This window comes from Puccinia triticina, chromosome 6A (genome assembly GCF_026914185.1).
Source record: "Puccinia triticina chromosome 6A, complete sequence".
Classification (NCBI taxonomy): domain Eukaryota; kingdom Fungi; phylum Basidiomycota; class Pucciniomycetes; order Pucciniales; family Pucciniaceae; genus Puccinia; species Puccinia triticina.
The window spans coordinates 1,044,439-1,067,677 of NC_070563.1; the positions used below are offsets into that span (position 1 = coordinate 1,044,439).

Here is a 23,239-nt window from a genome sequence, read left to right on the forward strand (position 1 = left end):
TGGGATTCATACATTTTTGAAAGATATTTTTGGCTTTTCTTGCCAACATTTACCACATTTTGAGGAGAAATTAGCAGCACATTATTCTCCCTTTAAGTGTACATGTGCCCATCTTTTCAGAATACATTTATCGTGTTTGGTTGTGAGCCAAAGTGGCTTGAAACATTCATACATTTTCATGCGTACCCTCTGGCCGCACTTGCCAGGGTCCTGTCTCACCCTGGATTGCGCATGTCAACTGACAGCAATTGCATGATTTTTTTTCATAGTGATATGCTTGGTTCAACAAGGTGTTTGAAGCCAAGAGATCTCACCAACAGTCTGATCCTTCTTGCAAACCCAATCTACAAATATCAAACACACAAACCACTGCGGAAGACAAGGAAAGGGAGTGTTACAAGAAATATCTTGCAGGAAAGAAGACAATCAATACTTCTTCCTCAGCGGCCAAGCTTGACCTCTACCTTCAGGAACCACCAGTAGGCATTGATTCTCCAAGATTTGAAATCCTCACATGGTGGAGCAACAACGCGGCTTGATTTCTGCTTCTTTCAACCCTTGCAAACAGAGTACTGATGACTCCAATGACCTCAATTTCATCTGAGTCGGGGTTCTCAACCGGTGGCCAAATATTAAACAACTATTGAACCAAAATGAAACCAGACACCCTCAAAGCCCTTGTTTGCGGAAAAGACTGGATAAAAAGCAAGGAGGGACTCTACGCCTTTGACAACATTGAGGAAAATGAGCCTTTGACAAGATTGAGGAAAATGATGAGGAAGAGGTACATGTGATTGAATAATTTAGGCCCCGTTTGGAGCCAATATAAATATAGGTGACATAATCATTTGTAAATTCAATAAAAAATACAAAACTCAACATAAAGAATCCAATTTTTTTTGTAGGAAACCTACAGTACTGGTCTCATCAACTATGAAGTCAGATTTAACTGATTCAGCCATCTTCAGCACCATAATACCATTATATTGCTTTGTTTTGGTCAAAAGCGATATAATGGTATTATGGTGCTGAAGATGGCTGAATCAGTTAAATCTGACTTCATGGTTGATGAGACCAGTACTGTAGGTTTCCTACAAAAAAAAAATGGAGGCTTTATGTTGAGTTTTGTATTTTTTATTGAATTTACAAATGATTATGTCAACGGGGCCTTATTTTATTTCCCATTTTCTACATAGTATCATACTTTGTTATGATAGAATTGTGGTGTTGAAAGTTGGTTTGCATAAATCATAAAATCATAAAAATGTTTTGGTGAAGAAATTTTGTATTACATAATCAGGCAGTTATATCCCCTGCAAAAAAAATTCTATGATTTTATGATTTATGCATGCATAAAACTATGCAAACCAACTTTGAACACCATAAATACAAGCTTAAATACCTAGTAAAAACACATGAGCCATCAAATTTCCTATAATTGGCTCAAGAAGCTTGGGTCAACCCGGACTCAAGGCAACCCAACCTGGACCCAAGAACCCTCAAGTTGAGTTTGGGTTTGGGCAGCATATTTCCAAATCCGCCCCGACCCAACTAAAAAGTCCGGTCGGGTTTGGGCACTGTTTTTGGGCCCAAACCCAACCCGTTTACACCCTGAACTCACACACAAGCAACAAAACAAAATGGGCCAACCACCCAATTGCTCATGCAATTGTGGTGTTCAAAATTGATTTTCAAACCACTTTCTACATGAAATCATAAGATCTACATGTCCAAACTTTTGATGGGGTGAAAGTTGAGGGTTCTCTTCATTTATGGTTTTCAAAGTTGGAATTCATGCATGCATAAATGCATAAATCATAAATTCATAAAAATTCTTTGGCTGGGAAAGCCAAAGATTACTTAAGCAGATTGGTGAGATCCCCTGCAAACAAAGTTTTATGAATCTATGATTTATGCATTAAGGGTGTTCAAAGTTGAAATCATAAAATTTTCAATGCATAAAATCATAAAATCATAAAACTTTGATCAAGTGATGATTTCATATGTACCATTCTAGAAATGTTGCTCTAATTTGAGTGCTTGGGTGCAACATATTTTTTTCAGCTTAGAATTTTATGATTTTATGGTGTCATGATTTTATGCAAGTCAACTTTGAACACCCTAATTTATACATGCATGAACTTCAACTTTGAAGACCATAATTTCAAGCGCCTCTCAAAACTTTGATAAATCTCATGATTTTATGTAAAATGACATTCAAAAATCAATTTTGAACACCCTAGATCAATATGCCTGTGTTTCCATTCCATTTCCATTTGTCCCCTTCTTCGCCCATCTCTCACATCCATAATTTCTTTTTTTTCTTTTTTGGCCCCGCGCGGTTGGATAGGTTGCGAGGTTTTGCAGGTGCGGCTGTATCAATAAGTGACACATACACATCCGGTTTCGTTGTATCATGATCCTTCTTCTCTCCATTCCATATAAATACTTGTCATCTCCTCCACCCATCAGAACATGCAAGCAATCCGCAAGTATACCAGGGAGGGATGGTGTGTGTTTTGTGGTCTGCTTTTCTTTGGTGCAGGGGGAGTGGTCTCTGTGATCGGCAGCGAGAACAAGGCTTCCTTGCCAGCCTCGCCGGCAGCTGGGGTGTGTGTATGCCCGGCTTGGCTCCCAGACCCCGCGGGACGCAGGAGCCGTCACACAAAGGACCGCCAGGGGCGCTGTATGGATCATGTGGCCGGCAACGATGCTTGGCATATTTTCTGGCGTGTACAGAGCCCCGTTTGCGCGGAGAGCTTGGTGGATTGTTGGGATGTGGTGGGTCTGTCGTTGTGAGCTGTGCTCATACAGAGGCTGGTCCGGTGTGTTTGGGCTAGTGCGGTTGCCAGGCTCGGTTGCTGGCGGATTCGGAGCCTGTGACTACCAAAGAAAACCGGGAGAGGCCTTTCACCCTCCTCCACACACAACCCAACACCAACCATCTGTCTCACCACACCCAACCCCAGCCTCAGTCCGTCATCATCAGTCACCCCAGCGGTCAATAAGCACTGAAACACACCCAACAACCCACGCCAACCCCCAACCCACCCCAAGCCAAGCCAAGCCATGGGTGTCTGTCTCTCCTCCAACTCACACCACTACCCAGTCGACGGAAACTCAAGCGCAAGCAGAGATCGGTCAGTCCCCAACCCCCACACTCCTGCCCAAGCCACACACTGAAACATACACACACACACACACACACACACACACAGGTCATACGCTATCGATAGGCAGATCGAAGAGGATGCAAAGAAATTCAAAAGGGAGTGTAAGATCCTCCTACTCGGTAAGCAACACAGACAGAAAGAGAGACAGAGAGGGGCAGGAACTGATGGACAACAACAACACAGGATCTGGAGAATCGGGCAAATCGACAATAGTCAAGCAGATGAAAATCATCCATCAGAACGGATACACTCGCGAAGAACTGCTGCTATTCAAGCTGACCATCTACAAGAACATCATCGACTCGGCTCAGGCCGTCGTCGTGGCCATGCAGAAACTCAAGCTCGAGCCCGTCGAGCCCATCAACCAGTCATACTCCGACAAGATCCTCGACTACCGGCTCGACTTCAACCAGTTCGGAGGCGGGCTCAACCCCGAAATCGTCCGCTCCATCGAGTCCCTCTGGCACGACCCCATCATCCCCGCCGTCCTCGACAGGGGGAGCGAATTCTACCTGATGGACTCCGCCGGATAGTATGTCTCACTCCTCTCTCTCTCTCTCTCTCTCTCTCTCTCTCTCATCCTCCTCTCCTGACGCTCGTCTCGCCTGCGGCCCAGCTTCTTCGACCATGTCCATCGGATCGGCCAGATGGACTATATCCCCAACGAAGTCGACGTGCTCATGGCCCGGACAAAAACAACGGGCATCTCCGAGACCAAGTTCAAGTCCGGCCAGCTCAGCATCCAGTTCAGTCCCCATTCCACCCTCTTCTCCTTTGTTGCCCTTCCACTGACATTACCCATCTCCTTTTTGATCAGCATGTTCGACGTCGGCGGGCAGCGCTCAGAGCGCAAGAAATGGATCCACTGTTTCGAGGCCGTCACCTCGATCATCTTCTGTGTCGCACTGAGCGAATACGACCAAGTACTTCTGGAAGAGAGCGGCCAGGTAAACCCCCCCCCCCCCCCCCCCCCCCCAAAAAAAAAAAAAAAAAAACCCCGCACGCATTCAACTGTGGATATTGACGTGATTTGTGTGTAGAATCGGATGGCAGAATCGTTGGTGCTCTTCGAGTCGGTCATTAACTCGCGCTGGTTCCTGCGCACATCAATCATCCTCTTCCTCAACAAGATCGACATCTTCAAAGCCAAGCTGCCCAAGGTGCCCCTCGAGCGCTTCTTCCCCGAATACACCGGCGGAAACGACGTCAACAAGGCCGCCAAATATATCCTCTGGAGGTTTACCCAGCTCAACCGCGCCAGACTCAGCATCTACCCCCAGTCAGTCCCACCCCCACCTCTGTGTGTGTGTGTATCCTGCCCCTGACCTTGGTGTCTCTCTGTTCTGTAGTCTCACACAGGCCACAGACACTTCCAACATCCGACTGGTCTTCGCAGCCGTCAAAGAAACAGTTGAGCCCCCCTCCCCTCTCTCATTAATCCATTGTTTGCTCATGTCGCCCTGTGGGGCCCTGCTCAGATACTACAGAACGCCCTACGGGATAGCGGAATTCTCTAGCCTAATCACACCCAAAAACACAAAACAAACCCTCTCGCTCCAAAAACACACACACATACACTCTAATCGAAGCGCGCCGGTCGGTGTCGTCCGATCCGTCCCCCTCCGCCCCTCGCCCTCTCCCGCCTTACGCCCGAAAACGGGGGCTTCTCTTGCATAGGAAAAAAGTAATAATTTGTGCTTTCGTTGTCTCTTTTTGTTTGTTGTACACTACCTCTATGCCACTGTTGCTCCCCGGGCGCCTGTACTCCTCGCCGCGCCCGTCCCGGCTCTCGTTCCCCCCTTTCCCCCTTGCTTCCCTCAGCACGCGTCGCCCGGCCCCGGCTCATCTGTACATGGAGCACTTTTCTGCTCTTTCTTCTCTGTAGGAAAGCATCTAATCCCTTCCCCCTCCCCCTTTTTATTTCGTCCTTCACCGCTCCCCCTTCCTGCCCTCCATCCCCGCCGCGCGCGCTGGACACCCCCTATCCGCCCGCGTCTCGCTCTCCACCCCGTCCATTCCCTGTTGTGGCCCGTTTTTGGTCTTTGCAATCCCGCTGTGCCTCTATCTCCTTCCCTCTTCTTCCTCTTCTTCTTCTTGATGACGACGATGACGACGACGACGACGACGCTTGTTTTGTGTGCAAATTGTCTATACATCATCTATCTATATATACGCATCATATGTACATATATTTATGTGTGTGTGGTCAATCCAGGGTGAATGGGGTCCTGAGCTGTCTTGCTCGCTGGTTCTCTGCTGGCTTACAGTCAACATGTGATGCTGAATAGTTGATGCTTGTTATGCCCAGATTTTCGGAAAGGATGTTTGGAGGAGACGGCCACCTTGGTGGCTTTCCTGGGCACTTTTCTAAAAATGGGTGGAAAAATGTTGCAGCCCAGGGTGTGTGTGTAAGGGGGACCTGATGGCCCCGTATGGACATACACAAATGGATCTTCAGGGCAATATCCTCCAGGGTTCTTTGGACCTTCAAAACGGATCCCATCAATCAGTTTTGGAGTTTAGGCCTCAGAATATCAGGTGAGGGTGGGCATCAGTACTACCGGAGAACTGTCTACTCAGATTTCTCTGTACATGTGTTGTTGATTTTTAAATTGTGTTTTTGGCGTTGAAAATCCTTTCTTTGCCTGCCAGCTTTCAGACATTGGATGACTTCCCATCATCATTTAGAGAGCTCTACATGCCTCTCTAAATCCTAAATTATGACACCTATCAAAAACTCAACCAGTGCACATGAAAGTAATGAACTGTAGGGCTAGGAAAACATTTCCCTTTTTGTCAAATATTAAGGATTTGGGTGTGTAAATTGAGATCTGGGAGGCTCCCAGACTTGACGGGAAGTCCTCCATTATGCATAAGCCTCTCCTACAGAGAGCCCTTGGGGCAGGGTCCCCTGGACCCTCTGTGCAAGAGGCTTACAGTTACACCACGGGGCGCATTCCTGGAAATGCCCTGCATCCCGCGGACGTTTCTGACTGAGAAATGTCCAGAGGGTATCCGGGGAGCATCCAGCGGATGTGAGGTGCCATGAGCATCACTTGGATGCTTCCGGAAGTGTCCAAGTTGTGCTTTGCCCTTCAAACCATTGGGCAGACATCAAAAATTGCCGCCGTCCATTGGACACTCTCAAATTGAGAGTGTCCAATGGACATCTTGACAGTCCAAACACTCAATATCCATCAGACACTCTGGCTAGAGTGTCCAATGGACATCAGACAAAGCTGTTGACCGTACACTCTCAGTTGAGAATTTCCAGTGGACACCAAAACTGTTGTCCATTGGACACTCCAGCCAGAGCGTCTGATGGATATCTGGAAAAAATTGTCCAGTGGTTTGTACTGGGTGTGTGGGGGCATGATAGCATGGCGGGCATGTCGTAGCTGGTAGCAACTACCCTAGGCACAGCTGAACCCTCACCCTCTCCTGTGTTTGATTCTGAGTCTGCTCGTTCCTCCCCCCCCCCCCCCCCCCCCCACCCCGTCTGCTCAGCATTGAGACCTTGTGACCGCCCTGCCCGGCAAGCCGTATTCAACCCCCACCAAACATCAGGCCAGCAGAGCTGGCCTGAAATTTTGAACAAAAGGGCATTGTGGCTGACATCCGGCTGATGTTTGCTCACCATCCAGGGGAAATGTCCGCCATTGAGCATTACAATTGGCATCCAGCGGACATTTCCTGCAGCGCCAGAGCTGGACATCCATGGACATGTCCAAATGCATGTCCGATCAATGTCCGCAACAACCCGTGGTGTAGTTAAGCTAGGAGCTGGTGCAAGTGGCACCCAGACCCCAAATCCCTGGTTGCTTGCACACCATAAAGCTGTGTGAGCAGGGCTAGTAGGGGGTTTCAAAGTTGGCCAAGTGTGACTTGCATGCACTTTTGCAAGTCAGTGTTCAAGTTTCAAAATTGAATGCAGGTCACATTGTACTAAGCCCCCTAAGCCTTCTTGAACATCTTTTTGCAAGTTGGTCATCAAGAACAGCCTTGAACACCAACTTGCAAAATTGCATGCAAGTTGTGATCAGCCAACTTTGAATCCCCTTGTATACTGGCTAGAAGTGGTGCAAAGGCCAGCTGCTATTGCTGGGCTGATATGAGTGTCAGGGTAACACACACATCCTTGAGCCTCCCTTTATACCATCCCATTTGTCAGCATTATATGGCAAGCATTGTTGTGGTGGTTTATATGGGCACATGTTGACTGAATGTCCACTCAGCAATAGCACAGGTGGGAACGCACGCGCTGCTGAGTTCACTGCGCATTTGGTGACATAAGCATGGGTGGTGAAATCAAGAAATGTGGATGGCACAGTGGAAAGGAGCTGGGTTGAGGTTGTTGAGGCTCAGACTCAATAATTTTTATTTCATGTCCGAGGAGCGGACTTTAACCAAACAACTCGAGAGCCCCCCAGCAAGATCCAAAGGGGGGCCTAACAACAGTAACAGGGGACAGGACAGGTGGCAGAAACTGGTGACGGGAACTGGTGACAGGGAACAGGAGACAAGTCATGGCCACTCAGCCAAACAAATCAGGACAGGTGACAGGAACAGGGGACCACTTGGTCAAACAGGACAGGATTTGACCACTTGGTCAGACAGGTAGAGAGGACACAAGTCCAGACAGGAAGGAAAGAGAAGAAAGTGAGCAAACTTATATGAAGCTCAAATTCTGACAGACTCCAGCTTGAGCTGAGGCTTGATTCAAGCTTGCTGCATCTCAACTACAAGCAGTTTCTAGAGTTTTTCTTGTAGTGTATTTGGACAGTTGTATATCTTGACTGATCTCATAAGTTGATCTGCCTCACTTAATAAATTACAAAAACTCAACTGATTTAGCCATCATGTTTTTTTTATCACTACATCATTCATCACATCCTACAATTGGGCCGGAGCAAAAGACATCAGAAGAGGGTAGGAGATAGTCAAACTTCTGATGAGTCTAAGTCTGTGTAGAGGGGTATCACACAAAGACAGAAGTGTACAAAGACCTAGAATTGCCTGCAAGACCTAAGCTCCGCCCGGACCCGGAGGTAGACCTTTAGCCTTCCTTGGGAGGGGCTGAGTTCAGTTTGTAAAGTCTTCCAGCATAGATCTCAAGAAACCCGTTGTTTGCATTTAAATATGTATGTGTCGGGGCGGAATAGATTAATCAATTCGATTAACGAGAGGTTTTTTAGGTGGACTCCTACTTCTACCTCCTCGACGAACTTTAGGTTGACCGACGGGAGCAGAAGCGCCGGTGGGAGCCCTTATAAAACAAAACAAAAAAGAGACTAAGTTCCTTTTTTTTCTCGATCGATCGCGTGCCTGCTTTTGTGATTGGGGAAGGGAGGAGTTCGGACGGGATAAGAAAAGGGTCTTCGACTCACCTCACAAACGCAAAATCACACTTCAATGTTTGGTCCAATAGTTTGCTCTCTGTGCCTGATTTTATGGCCATCTCGGCCTCTTTTCGTGTCTCGTACTCGACTAAAGCGTACCCCTTTTATGAAAACATGACCGGCCGGATTTTGATTGGATTTTTGTTTTCCGCATTGAGATAGTAGAGAGACAAATGAGTTGATTTTCTTTGACGAGAAGGGAAATCGATGTGTGTGTTTTGATCGCTTACCTTGACGTAACCCGTTCGACGATCTAGTGGCATCGCTAGGTTCATAACATGTCCGTAATCGCTGAATTTTTCCATCAAATCTTCTTCAGTAGCTTCCTCGTGAACACCTTGTACGATCACCACCCATCCTTCCACCGCTGAGCAAAAAAAAAAAAAAAAAAAAACACCGAGGGTCAAAAATTTGGCGTAGATGTTGTTGTTCATGATGAGTGGACGAAGAACGAGAAACATTAAACGGACATCGAGCTGCGTTTCCAGCGGTTTGTTCCTTCTCCTTCATCTGCTGTTCGTCCAATCGATCATAGACAACTTGTTGGCCATTAGACGGATCAAGTTCCATAGGTTCATTGGACTCGCCAGCTTTGAATCCTCTCCCTTTTCTTTTGACAGCCACGTCCTGCTGGATCGGAGTTTCTATATACACACACAGACACGTTTTTCAAAAAAGAAAAAGTCGGTCAGTCTCAGATATTGCGATACATCGTGAGATGTTTTTTGTTCACCATCGATCGCCATCATGTCTTCCTGACCATCTTTGTTCTTGTCAGCAGTCGAATCCATCGTGATCGTCGGTAGTTGTACTACACTATGTTGAACGTGTCGGGTTTTCGTTGTTGATGCTTAGTGGTTTTCAGTGTTCACCGGGGCCGGGCTGGCGGGGGGTCAGGACGTTCACGCGTCCGCCCAGTGTGGCCGTCGCCACCATGGTGGCTGGCCCACCGATAAAGCCCTCCCCTACCAACCTGGGTCAGATTGAAGTGCAATTTCAACCAAATTGTTTGGATTTCCATGATGGCCCAAGCCTCCCTCATCCGTGTTCTAATGATTATATCTGCACCCGACCCATCTCCTTGCTCCACAATTCTGTTGGTAATATAATGAACATGAGATTCTGTCAAGTGTCCAGTCCTTGATAGTACACCTAGGATGGGAAACCATTGGATTCACACTGCACACTGCCACAGCCACTCAAGGCCCTAAATATCAAGAAAAATATGAAAAGGTTTGGCATCATCTTCTGCATATTTGTTTCTATCAGATCTTAATCACCCAATGTGATATACACTAAAAAGGGCCCAAAAATATTTCCAAATTGGGAAGACAACCTAGAAATGGAGGACTTCTGTTTGGCTAAATTTTTTAATATAGAGGGACAGGCTAAATTTTAATGGCTGGTGAAAATTGATTGATATCAAGTTTTCACTGGCAAACAAGGTTTAGCAGCCTCCTCTAAATCAAGCCTTTTAGGCGACAGGAAGTCCTCTAAATGTGGGACCAATTTTTTCAGCCTCGCCTGAGTCTGACCATTGGTAAGAGGTGTATGCAATGTCCCACAATTTTGGGAGTTGATTGCCTAATTAGACTGTATTAGGTAAAGCAACACATACAGATTTGCTAATAGAACACAGCCTGTTTTGACTGATGTCTAATAGAAAACAGATTCATATATCATGGGTATACAAAAAATGAGGGAAAGATTTTATATTAACTTGAGAGAAACAGTGTTTTGTAGATTTTTTGTTGTGTGTGCAAACAACCTTCCAACCTAAGAACCAGGAATGAGTGGGACTGGATTTGATACATCATTGTGATCAACAAGAGAGTTGCAATGATTGTGTGGGATGATATCTTCTTACGCTGGCAGGAAGAAATCAAAGGGTTGGCAAATTCTACAGCAATCCTCAAGACAGACCATTTCATAGTAGATCAAGTGGGGTTTCCTTTGGTTTGTCACATTGAAGTTTCCAGCTGCCAGCCAAGAATTCCCATTCCCGGCAATGCTTGTTGTGCAAGTAGTATTTGGATTGCTCTTCAGGTTGTCAGGTGAGATCATCCTCAGGGACATTTTTCCAGCCGGTATGGTGTGTGTGTGTGTGAGGAGTTGAATGATAAGTTGGGTTTTTTGTTGTTGTGTTTTTTTTGGGTTGGTTGGGGTTGTTTTGTGTTTTCCCGGTCGGGCGTTTGCAGTTCAGCTCGCCGATCTCCCACCCACCCCCACCCCACCTGCACACTACCACTTCCAACACCAGCAAATCACACTTCCTCACCCTTCGAGCCCCGACCTTTCCATCCCACCAGTAACCAGCCATCCAATCGGGGAAACATCGACCGGCACGCCCAATATCCTCGTCGTTGGACTCACATAATCGGAGCTCTAGCAAACAAATCTCCCGGACGGCTTATCCAATAGACAGATCTACTTTCCAGCGGGACATCGATTGATCCAGTTAAGTTCTCGAGGCGGCTGATTTTCCGCATGCGCTTGGATGCGTGGGCTCCTCAAGGATCTGGATGATAGAGGCGGAGGTCGGTGGAGTTATCTGATTGGGACCGAGTAAGCAGTAGCATACATTCACCCACTCTTCTGCTTCAACTGCCGCCTTCTCATCCCTTTTCGTTTCGTCGGTATTTATTTCCTTTCGCGCGCTCATTCAGGTCGATCATCTCCGGTCCGTCTTATCCTCCTCTGCATCGACCCAATAACATAAACATGAAGACTGACTCGAACCCTTGGTAGGCGCTGGGGCTGGTTTGGTCAGCAGTGTGATCACATGTCCGTTGGACGTGGTCAAGACAAAATTACAAGCTCAGGGTGGACTGTTTACCTCACACCAAGCCGTGGACTACTATGAAGGCTTACTTGGTATGCATTTTTTCTTTCTTTCTTTATGTCTTTGCTAAGATTTCTAACTGGTCTGGATAGGCTCGATGAGGATCATCTGGCGTGAGGAGGGTTTCCGGGGACTGTATCGTGGATTGGGCCCAACGATCATCGGCTACCTGCCCACCTGGGCAATATACTTCACAATCTACGATGCCGCAAAGGCCAAGTTGGCTGACTCAAGACCGAGTCAGTCCCCGGCGCTGAGCCATCGAAGAACACTTGCCACCCTCATCTTGCACCATCTAGTCTCATTACATCACTCGATAATCTACATATTAGGACTGGACCCATTGACCAGACTCTGGTTCTCCTGTTTCAGATCATCAGGAAGATGCCGTTGCCCACGTGTTGGCCGCCATGACGGCTGGCGCTACTTCGACGATCGCTACCAATCCACTCTGGCTGATCAAGACCCGCTTCATGGTTTGTAGAGGTCTCTTCTCTCTTGTTTATATATGTATATCAGCTGTGAGAGAGTATCATGATTTTGTTTCTCCAGACTCAGCGCGTGATGCGGGACCCACAATCGGAACGCTACCGGCACACGTTTGATGCGATTCGCAGGATCCATGCCAAGGAGGGACTCAGGGGATTCTATCGGGGCCTGGTGCCGAGTCTGTTTGGGGTGACCCATGTGGCGATCCAGTTCCCGCTGTACGAGCAGATCAAGCTGTACTACAAGAAGCAGCCGGCGGACGATCTGCCCTCGAGCCAGATCCTGATGGCCTCGGCGGCCTCCAAGATGCTCGCCTCGCTGCTCACCTATCCCCACGAGGTCCTACGCACCCGCTTACAAGTCCATGCCCTCAAGTCTGCCAGCGACTCCACCACCTCCTCCTCCCATCCTCCCAAACCCTCCAAATTGGTCTATCCCAAACTACGCGAGGTCTTCCGGATCATCGTCCAGAACGAAGGCTTTGCTGGTCTCTACCACGGAATGGGCGTGAACCTAATCCGGACCGTCCCCAGCAGTGCCTTGACTATCCTTACGTCAGTCTCGTATTTTTTTTTCTTTCCTTTTTGGAGTCCATCCCCAGCTGACCGTTCTCCCCTCCTTAATTCCGTCCTGTCGACTTCCTGAAGATATGAATTGATGATGAGGCATCTCACCGCCTTAACCCGGCATCCTTAATCCAACCATTCCCCTCTAAAAAAAAGGCATGACAGCATCCAATTCTCAACCTTTCTTTGCTTGCCAGTACCATCCTCAAGCTTAATGTTGACAGACTCCTTTTTATTATTATTTTTTGCTATCATATCATCTGCTACACTGTGATCAATCTACTTATTTATCTATCTTTGATTCTGCTCTTGTACGACTATGTTTGTGTGGTTTCTCTCTTTGATTCGTGTTTGATAGATAGTTGAGGAAACATGCGTCTGCAGCTGAGCCTGGCTTTAATGCATAGTTTGGTTGGATGGGAGTCCATGTTTGTCCCGCTTCGCCAATGCACCCGTTCTCCTCCATCCCGCCACCCACTCTCGAGCCTCGACCATGCCGTCCGCCTCGTCCGCCTCCTCCTCCTCCTCCGCCTCCTCAGCAGCCTACCATCCCCTCCAGCCACTCCGCCCGGGCCATCCCCAATCCCCCATCCTGCCCTCAGGAAAAGACCAGACCACCATGGGCTCGTTCCAGCGTTTCATCAGGTATGGCGGCTGGCGGAGGAACGCGCTGCTCGTCATCATCGTCGTCTTCACCTGCTCCTACTCGATCGTCTTCAGGCTCGGGAACCCGTCTGCGCCAGCCTCTTCCTCCAGCGAACTCATCCCGCTTCCCAACGACCCCAACTGTCGCCCCCCGCCGGGACATCCCAGCATTCGGTATGCGCTCATGATCGACGCCGGCTCGACGGGATCCCGAATACACGTCTACCGCTTCTCGTACTGTCTCCCAGCCTCGACGACTTCCAGGAGGCCCTCCTCGGCCTCCATCCTCCCGAAACTGGAGAACGAGCTGTTCTTCAAGACTCAGCCAGGCCTGTCCAGCTATGCCGGCCGGCCGATCGACGCCGCCGAGTCCCTCCGTCCACTCCTCCAGGCTGCCCTCGACGGCGTCCCGCTCGAACAGCGCTCCTGTACCCCGATCTCCGTCAAGGCGACCGCCGGCCTCAGACTCCTCGGCGATAGCCAGAGTAAGGAGATCCTCGACGAAGTCGCCCGTTGGCTCCGTGCCTCTTGGCCCTTCAAGTTATCCCCCTCCGGGGCAGTCTCGATCATGGATGGCGCGGACGAAGGCGTCTATGCCTGGGTGACGATCAACTACGTATGTCTCGATCAACTCTACATTCTTTCCAGCATCATCGTGCGAAGAATGACAACCTAAAGACAACTCTCGGCGAATCTCTCTGTCTACATACACATTTAGCTCTTAAAGACGATCGGCCCGATTCCAGCAGGACAGACCAAGAGCCCCACGGCAGCAGTGATGGACTTGGGAGGGGCGTCGACGCAGATAGTCTTTGAGCCAGTGCGAACGAGACTCGAGCCTGGAGCACACGTATACGAGCTCGCATTCGGGGGCCAGACGCACGCCTTATACCAGCACTCACATCTCGGGTATGGATTAATGGAAGCGCGACGGGCGGTGCACCAGATGGTGGGCTACGCAGAGGTGTGGCGGCGGAAGATCGAGTGGAGCGAGCTCGCCAACCTCGGCCCACTCGGGAACCCCTGTCTCCAGCCACTCGTCTCCCGCAAGGTCTCCCTCGTCCCCGCCGCCCCTCAGTCCCCATCCACGACGCCTCCTCAGATCGTCGAATTCATTGGCTCGGGCGGCGGATTCGCTGCCTGTCGCAGAGTCGTCGAGCTCGTCATCGGCAAAGATGCCGTCTGTAAACTCAAGCCTTGCGCCTTCGGTGGCGTCTATCAACCTAGTTTCGATGTGGCTTTTGCCGACGGACCCATCTACGCGTCAGTTCCTTATGCTCCTACAGAGAAAAGGAACGGGCGCAGAAAAAAAAACCCCCCGACTAACGTCTTTCCTTTCTTATGGATTGTATTACACAAGGTTGTCGTATTTTTACGATCGGTTGAACCCGTTAGGAATCAAGGAGAGATTTACACTGGGGGAGCTCGAGCAGTTGATTGAGCCGATCTGCAGCCGGACGGCGGCCGATGGGGGCAAATTCGAGCGGGAGATCGAGCGCCTCCGGGCGGCGGCCCGGGCCAACAAGGCGCCCTCCGCCCTCCGCGACCTTGACCTCCAGAGTATCCTTGCCGAGATCGATGACCGGCCCGAAACTTGTCTCGACTTGTCCTTCATCTTCGCCATCCTTGACCTTGGCTACCAGGTCGATCATAATCGTCCTATCATCGTGCGTCCCTGCCGCCCACCCTTTTTTTCTCTCCCTCTGCCTGACTCGCACCATTTCCACTTATCCTTACCTTTTGGCTTTTGGGTTTGTAGATCAGCAAGAAAATCACCGCAATCGAACTCGGATGGTCTGTCCTCTTCCTTCTCACCATCTCTTCCAAACCCCGCGTGCCCTGACAGATGTTTATTGTGGATTTAGGGCCCTGGGCGCGACGATCGACTTGCTCGAGAAAACCCCGTTCAACGATTGTCCGAAGTCGTAACCCTCACCCGCGGCAACATCGTGGGACATGTGGGTGGGAGCAAGCAGCCGTCAGACCTTCAGGATCGGTCACTTGAGTCCATCAATACTTCTCCGTTCAGCCCATTCATGTCTGAGCTTTGCACACGAGCACAACGTCTAAGGATCAAGAAAACATGCGAAGATCTCGCACCGCAACAACCTCATATTTATTCATCTATCTCTGCTTATCTTACTCCTTAATTTTACTTCCTCTCCCCCTCTCTCTCTTTTTTAGATCTAAATATCATCAGTCTATATGTAGAATTAATGGGAATTCCTTGGTTGAAAAATTTGCATATTTAAATAGAAGATAGAAAGTAGTGATATTGGCATATTTGTCTCTCACCCACCAAACAAGAAGTGTACATAGTGGTGATGTATACATGTAAATATGTATTTTTATGTTGAATTTTCCAATGGCACACTTAAGGTGTTCAAAGTTGAAATCACAAACATAAAACTTTCAAGTGATAATTTCATATGTACCATTCTAGAAATGTTGCTGTAATTTGAGTGTTTGGGTGGAACATATTTTTTTCTGTTTAGAATTTTATGATTTTATGATTTTATGATTTTATGATTTTATGATTTTATGATTTTATGATTTTATGCAAGTCAACTTTGAACACCCTAACTGCGTACAATAGGGGGGTTCACAATTGAAATTTGTAAAACTTTAGGACCCATTTTAACCTATTTATGAACATATTTTTAAAAAGTTGATAAATTGCACTGATTGATTGGTCACGCCTTTTTCTGGACATCTTGCCAAAATTTCAAAATTATGTTCATAAAGGCCTTAAATTGCCCTCCAAAGTTTTATAAAATTCAATTGTGAACCCCCCTAATACAAACTTAACACAGTCCCTCCAAGGAGGTCGCGCCGCAAACTCCGCAGGAGGGACTTGCCTGCAAGCGGTGATCTTTGGCACAGGAGGAACGTGACTTTTTGAGAAAATCACACTTTTTTTAGTAATCTCACAATTTCTCCCTCATCTTACCAAGTTATTTCTCCTGATTTTCAATACATGAAAGCTCTGCATGTTGCGGAGGGGACTGCCCTTTCAAAAGTTTCATTATCTGCTTTCTTCATTGTGTAATCAAAGCAACAAACCATCCAACTTCCTCCTGAGGGGGAGGAGTGAGTAACTCGATAAACTGCCCCAATATCTTTTTTCCTTTCAGAGTTTAGACAGCCACCTGACATATCATGTTCAGTAGCCTATGCTGATCTCAGGTTTGTAATTGAAACTGCATGTGTGTGTCAGTGAGTTCGTGAGAGTATGGCATCGCGGTATCTTCAAGCAAGTCAGTACATGTTTGCCTTTGGAGCACCCGGACAAACAGGAATGTAGAGCTGAGGGAATAAGGATAACATGAAGATGAAGCCCTACTTCCTCTCTATCTTTTGGTGTAACATACCATGCAAAAAAACCATGACATGGGGGTATATTGTCTTTTTCAAAAACCTTGGTCACTTTTTCTTCTTTTTTGTTTCATTGTATGGGTTTATTTTCAGTTTTAAGATTAACTTTGGGCTCAATTATGCCACATCTCTCTTGTCCTTGCAGCTGGTGTAACGATCCCGGGCTCCGTCGGCCCCTCCGTTCAGGCTGAGGGCAGCTGTCCAGCACCATGAGGAGGGGCAGGAGGGGTATTCTTTTGGCTCTGGTTCCAAATATGAACTTGCTTTTTACTGAAGTCAACTCCTTCACTTTCTTCTGGAGGACAATGGCTCTGAGGTGAGATTTAGTCTTGGGCCGCATCTGACACCTGTCAAGAAGTATATAAGAAAAATATGGGATCTGCAAGGATTTACCAAAACAAAAGAACAAAAAAGTGACCAAGGTTTTTGAAAAAGACAATAAATCACTTATGGTATTCAAAATTAGGGGTGTTCAAAGTTGACTGCATAAAATTATAACACCATAAATTCATAAAATTTTAATCTAAAAAAAATGTGTAACACCCAATCACTCAAAAAAGAGCAACAATTCTAAAATGGTACATAAAAAATGATCACTCAAAAGTGTTATGATTTTATGATTTTATGATTTGAAAAAAATATGATTTCAACTTTGAACACCCTTATTGCATAAGATTTTTTTACATAAAATCATAAACTGTGATTTTGGCTGGGAGATGTCACTTTAAGTTTTATGCACATTGACATCTCCCAGCCAAAATGGGCTTTATGATTTTATGTGAACAGTGGCATATGCAATTTTGAATACCATAACTGATGCAAAAAAAAACCCTTCATGGAGCCTCAAATTTGTTCCCTGCCATGCCAACTTTCACCGCTTAGGTGTAAGTCCCTCCTGCGGAGAGCCCTTCGGGCCCCCTTGGAGGGACTTTGATAAGTTCGCGTACAATACAAACTTGAGTTTACATGTTCAATATACATATTTATTCATGTTTGGTCCTTGTTTTCTGTAGAACCGCCGGTGTGGTATCACTGTTCTGGCCGGCTCTAAGGAGAGAAAGGCAGTCTGGGTCCAACCACGACGCTTTGTCGTAAGAGGTTGTTGGGCTTGGTAATTCCGCGTCCTTCAGAAATCTATCGTGAATAAGCTGGGGGGAAGAGGGTGCCTACTTGAATAATTCTAACCAAAGAGGAGCGAGGTCCGTGCGCAGCTAGAGTGCTTCTTAGAGTCCCAAACGAGTATAGCCAATCAATCAGATTGTAGCCTTATGGTGTGTTGAGAAACTACCTCAACACGCTCGAGGCTGACACCTCTCCTGCCCCTCTTGAGCTTCCAATTTTCAGTAATTGGTCCATCGTATCTTTTGAACTGAGTGTGCGGACTGACGATCGTGAGCGACTGGGCCCGGCGGGAAGACATCTCCCGGGGCGAGACAGAGGTCGGGCAGATATGGGAGGCGTGGACGACAGCTGATGGGGAAGGGGAGAAGGGAAGGTGGCAGGCCAAGATCAGTGTCGGGCGATCTGTGTGGACTGGCTCGACTCACTGAGCATGACTGGCTCCTACCCATCCCCTCCGCTTCAGAAACCATCTCCCTCCGCTCGATTGGACCCGCTTCCGTGACTACGCTTTTTGCTTCCGTCACCACGAATTCTTCAATCGCGACGTCCGATTTGCTTGGAGACCTGGGAAGGCTATTCAGCTCGATGCGTCATTCGGTTTTTGCTGTGGTAAACTTTGCCCGCGGAAAGGCCCTCAACCCCCGGATTGACCCCCGGACTACAGACGCGTCAAGTCGCGCCGGGTAGAGAAACTCAGCCGGACTTTTCCCATGACCTCCTCCACGCCAGCGGCCAGCCCCAACCAGCGCAGAAACCACCACATCCTCACACCTACCCACCCGATTCATGTACAACCATACCGACCAAAAGCCAGGCGTTGAGGATCCGAATGGAAAACAAGAGCCGACCTATCCCATCGCCGGATCATCCACATCCACCGGCCATCCGCACCCAGCCCGCCAACCAGCGCAGCTCCAGTCGATCCTTTCGAAGCAGCTGGGCCCCGAGTATCTCTCGAACCGACCAGGCGCGGGCGGGTGCAAGCTGACATACATCGAGGGCTGGCGGGTGATTGCGTTAGCGAACGAGGTGTTCGGGTTTGACGGATGGTCGTCCGAGACGAAATCCATCGAGGTCGACTTCGTAGACCAGACCGCCGACGGCAGGTTCAATGTCGGCGTCTCTGCCACCGTCAGGATCTCCCTCAGAAACGGCGGCTCCCATGAGGACGTCGGCTACGGCAAACTCGAGAATTCCAAGAGCAAGGCTGACGCCCTCGATAAGTGTAAAAAGGAAGCCGTCACGGACGCCTTGAAACGTACCCTTAGAACTTTCGGCAACTTAATGGGTAATTGTTTGTATGATAAAACTTACCTCAATAATATCAAAACTATGCAAGCACAAAAGGTGTGCTGTTCTTCCGTTTTTTCTTCTTTAATTCATTCTAATGTGTCAAGTGATCTTTTTTTTTGTACATGTTGCTTGGCATAGGAGAAATTTATGCCCTCAAAACTCTATCGACCTGAACATGTTGGCAACACTAGAACCTCGTCCGCACAATCGGAGTCTTTCAAGCCGTCCGAGAATCAGTCGGCATCTGAAGAGGAGAAAGTGCCACAGAAGCCTAGTCGACCAGCCCAACCACTCATCAAACCGGCCGCTCAAGTTGCTTCGAAACCGACCGCCCCGATTTCATATAAAGCGGCCGCCCCGATTCCGCCCAAAAAACCACTAGCTGCTCCCCCTCCTCGGCCTGCCCTCCAAGTTTCAGCCGACAAGAAGAATCCACCAACGGCTCCTTCGAGACCACTAGCCGACAAACGAAAGCTGCCAGAGGATGAGCCAGCAGAAGAGGAAGAAGGCGGCGGAGGAGGAGAAGAATCAGAGATGGGAGATGAAGAGACGCGGCTAGCCCCGCCCCCTCCGACGCTTTCGGACAAGTATTTCGAGTTCGACGAGGCCGACTTGGCCGAGCTCGACCAGGCCGAGTCGATCGATCTCGTGCTCTGTGCCGTCCAGCAACAGCCCCAGCCCGAGGGGGGCTCGCCGGACGAGAGCGGGCTGATTACGGACACCAGTCTCCAGACCGATGCAGACACCAGCACCGCGGTCGTCAGCCGGCCCCACCAGACCCGGCCCTTCCAGCCCCCCTCCAACAAGATCCTTCCCTCCCATGTCAATCGTCCCGCTCCCCCCAAGCCTTCCTATCCTCCTAAAAATACCATCCTTAATCCCGGCCAGCTTCCGGCTGTCAAGGCCCCTATTCAGTCCGCTATCCGCTACCCCACCGCCCCCATCCAACGGAAACCTTCCCTGCTTAACCCCCACCATAATCACCCCACCATTAACAATAATAATCGCCCCGCCAAAAAAGTCCGGACCGCTGACTAGCTCTGTTGCTTATTTGGGCTGCTTATTTCATCCTGTTCTGTTGACTTGGAATCTGTCTCCATGTATTTACTTAAATAATTTATCTTTCACACGCTCAACAATTTGTTTTCGTTTTTCCCTCTTTTTGTCAGTTTTGAGGTGTTAGTGAAATCAGATCAGCACAAAGCTCCTTTACTATGCTGGGCCCCGGGTGATAGTATACCCGCTGGAGGCCATCCCGCATAGAACCGGGCCGGGCTGCGGCTCGTGCTTGAACAAACCCGCTGAACTTCGGGACCCCCCGCCCCCGCGAGGGAGGGGTTTGGCCGTGCGGTCACTTTGTTGGGCTGCGCAAGTCTTGACTACGGCCCACAGCCTTCCACCTCCGCCCGACTTCCCTCTTCAGGCTTGTGCTGCCTTCCCAACAAGTATTTACCTGTCCCGACTCCTCCCACCTGCCTTTGCCTTCCCAACGAGTATGTACCTGTCCCGACTCCTCCCTCGATTTCTCACCTCCTCAACCTCTCTCACTGCATCACATCGACTGCAGCCGATTTTCACACCTTCCCATGCCTTCGGTCACTGATTCCCCAGCATCATCTCAAGTGTTTTTTGATCGATTCATCCTCTCTTTCGGCAATTCAATCGCAAACTCTGCTTTCGAGTTTCTTTTCTTGTCAGACCACTAGACCTGTAAGTCGCGGCACACTTGCAGATCACCATCCCAGACCATTCTTTTCGTGGGTATGCCAGTTGAACGCCCGCAGTGGCCCTCTCACTCACAACTGCTCTTCACATCGACCGCTGCAATCCGAGTAATATAACTACCGACCAAATCTAGGATGATCGATCGATCATTCATCTTAATGTATTTGTGTTGGCTTTAAGTTCTCGGTACATCAAAACTTTCAAATATAGAAAATCCCAGCTGTTTTCTTCTTGAATTAATCATTCTCTCAACCGAAGAAGACTGGATATTCCATGTTTACATTCATTCCCTTTGCTGCCAATTCATTCATGTGTCCATTCCTATTTACCTCTCCCGTGATGTTATGACAACTTTCCCCGCCCTGGAAATACTGTGTTTTGCAGAATGGTTGGATTTTTCTCAAATTTTCTGGTTTCGCTATGCACTTAACTTTAAATTATACTTTACACCAAACCTTAGGCCAACCTTGCATTTATGGTGTTCAAAGTTGGTTTGCATAATTTTATGCATGCATAAATCATAAAATCATAAAAATATTTTGGTGAGGAAATTTCTAGCTTAACAAAGCCTCTCGGGCGGAGGGTCTGGGGGACCCCGCCCGGAGGGCTCTCTGCAGGAGAGGCTTATGAGTTATGTCTTGATTTAAGCAGGAGCAGAAAGGATCTGCTACACTAAAAATCCCAACCAATATAGAAAAACTGAATACACAGAGTTGTAGGTTCTGTTCTTGCAAGGAATTTGAACCACTTATCTATCTTGTAGCCAGAAAAACAACTCCTGGAGTCCCAAACAAGTGGAGCCTCATTTGGAAGACTTGTGCATTTTTGATCTTTTGAAAAGGTCAACAGATTGAGATAGAAAAAATCTGAGTAGACCAAATTGTAGAGAAAGAAAAGTAGCATAGGGTACAGATAGGGCATATTGGTGGAGAGGCTGGGGGAGGAGCTATAAAAATTTTAAAAACCTCTCAGCCAAATGAACTTTCTGCTCCCGCGTAAAATTTGGGATAATGCACAAGTCCCTCCCTGCGGGAGGGGCGGCTTCGCCGCCAGCCACAGCGCTCCCACCAGGGGGGACTTGTGTTAAGTTAGAGGAAATTTTGTATCACATAATCAGACAGTCATATCCCCTGCAAAAAAGATTTTATGATTTTATGATTTATGCATGCATAAAATTATGCAAACCAACTTTGAACACCATAATTCATGGTTTTTCAAGCACATGCAGACAAAAATCCACACCTAACTTTAAACCCAACCTTCAGATTGACTCCCGCCTGGAATCTCCTTCTGTAATGATCCTTACCCAAGTCACCTAAAATAAGTTGCACGTTGAATAGGGGGTTCATTTTAGCCTGATTTTGGCTGCTTGTCACGGATGGTTTCAAATCTCATGCACGCTTCCTCATGCATAAACTTAAAAAAAATACTGCATAAGCATTCCCTTCAGCAAGGCCTTTACAGGGGAGGTCTTGCTGAGAACTCTATTTATTTTCTAGAATACCTGTGCATAGACCTGCATGAGCAGCCATCAATTTTTAGCAAGGGTTTTAGACTGATTTCAAAAGCAGGCTAACTTAATAGGGGGGTTCACAATTGAAATTCACAAAACTTTAGGACACATTTTAAGGTGTTTACAAACATTTTTTTAAAAAATTGATCAATTGGACTGGTTGGCAAGTATTACATGCTGCAACGGTGGGTCACTACTTTACAGTTATTGGTAAAGTAGCGTTATTGTAGCAATTTTTGGTCACTCTACGATAACCGGACTGGTGACCACTGTGAAATATGGTGCAATATTGATAACACACTCAGGGAGAGTTTTTTTTTCAAGGAAGCTATGATATCTATGCCCAGAGCAGCAGTTATTGAGCAAGATATTGAGCAATAAAAGACCATTTTAGGGCAAATTTGTCCTTTCATTGCTCATTAATGTGTTCATTTACCAGTAACAGCTGTATGAAAGGGCCATTCTAGGGAAAAATTGGCCTTTCATTACAATAACTCGTTAATTTACCAGTAACAGCCTTATGAAGAAAGGCCAGTTACGATAACCGTGACACGGCTATCCGCGTGCTAGCAATAACAATAACCGCGAAAAAATTAACTGAAGGTCGCTACTTTACTCTCCCGGCCTGGTTATTGTAGAGTAAAGTAGCAACCCACCGTTGCATGCTGCTGTGCATTTTACCAAATTTTTAAAATTTTGTTCAGATGGGCCTTAAATTTAGCTCCAAAGTTTTGTAACTTTCAATTGTGAACCCCCCTAATAGGGGGGTTCATGTTAGCCTGATTTTGAAATCAGTCAAAAAAACCTTGCTAAAAATTGATGGCTGCTCATGCAGGTCTATGCAAGGATATTCTAGAAAATAAATAGAGTTCTCAGCAAGACCTCCCCTGTAAAGGCCTTGCTGAAGGGAATGCTTATGCAGTATTTTCTTTTTAAGTTTATGCAGGAAGCGTGCATGAGATTTGAAACCATCAGTGACAAGCAGCCAAGCTGCCAAAATCAGGCTAACGTGAACCCCCGTAATGTGTAGTGAATATGCTAACTTGACACAAGTCCCTCCTGGTGGGAGGCTTGCTTTGGCTGGCCGCAAAGCAGCC

The 23,239-nt window shown here is 47.7% G+C and overlaps 6 protein-coding genes across 6 annotated transcripts; 5 read left to right on the plus strand and 1 right to left on the minus strand.

The window, feature by feature from the left end:
* Positions 1-3,337: 3,337 nt before the first annotated feature.
* PtA15_6A124 (uncharacterized protein) lies at positions 3,338-4,690 on the plus strand (the record flags this gene model as incomplete). Its single annotated transcript, XM_053169796.1, has 6 exons — positions 3,338-3,705; positions 3,790-3,918; positions 3,991-4,120; positions 4,214-4,452; positions 4,523-4,583; positions 4,652-4,690. The coding sequence occupies 6 exons, from the start codon at positions 3,338-3,340 to the stop codon at positions 4,688-4,690; spliced, it is 966 nt and encodes a 321-aa protein (XP_053021051.1).
* A 3,646-nt stretch (positions 4,691-8,336) lies between these two features.
* Positions 8,337-9,363, minus strand: PtA15_6A125 (uncharacterized protein; the record flags this gene model as incomplete). The annotated part of the gene is made up of 5 exons (XM_053169797.1): positions 8,337-8,439; positions 8,561-8,673; positions 8,803-8,939; positions 9,043-9,216; positions 9,306-9,363. 5 exons carry the CDS (start codon positions 9,361-9,363, stop codon positions 8,337-8,339), a joined length of 585 nt encoding a protein of 194 aa, XP_053021052.1.
* A 1,706-nt stretch (positions 9,364-11,069) lies between these two features.
* PtA15_6A126 (uncharacterized protein) lies at positions 11,070-12,599 on the plus strand (the record flags this gene model as incomplete). Its single annotated transcript, XM_053169798.1, has 7 exons — positions 11,070-11,137; positions 11,239-11,252; positions 11,321-11,446; positions 11,507-11,653; positions 11,787-11,890; positions 11,967-12,457; positions 12,551-12,599. 7 exons carry the CDS (start codon positions 11,070-11,072, stop codon positions 12,597-12,599), a joined length of 999 nt encoding a protein of 332 aa, XP_053021053.1.
* Positions 12,600-13,088: 489 nt separating this feature from the next.
* Positions 13,089-15,043, plus strand: PtA15_6A127 (uncharacterized protein; the record flags this gene model as incomplete). Its single annotated transcript, XM_053169799.1, has 5 exons — positions 13,089-13,730; positions 13,833-14,377; positions 14,475-14,781; positions 14,874-14,908; positions 14,980-15,043. The coding sequence occupies 5 exons, from the start codon at positions 13,089-13,091 to the stop codon at positions 15,041-15,043; spliced, it is 1,593 nt and encodes a 530-aa protein (XP_053021054.1).
* Positions 15,044-17,962: 2,919 nt separating this feature from the next.
* PtA15_6A128 (uncharacterized protein) lies at positions 17,963-18,298 on the plus strand (the record flags this gene model as incomplete). Its single annotated transcript, XM_053169800.1, has 1 exon — positions 17,963-18,298. The coding sequence occupies one exon, from the start codon at positions 17,963-17,965 to the stop codon at positions 18,296-18,298; it is 336 nt and encodes a 111-aa protein (XP_053021055.1).
* Positions 18,299-18,397: 99 nt separating this feature from the next.
* Positions 18,398-19,942, plus strand: PtA15_6A129 (uncharacterized protein; the record flags this gene model as incomplete). The annotated part of the gene is made up of 2 exons (XM_053169801.1): positions 18,398-18,958; positions 19,043-19,942. The coding sequence occupies 2 exons, from the start codon at positions 18,398-18,400 to the stop codon at positions 19,940-19,942; spliced, it is 1,461 nt and encodes a 486-aa protein (XP_053021056.1).
* Positions 19,943-23,239: the final 3,297 nt, after the last annotated feature.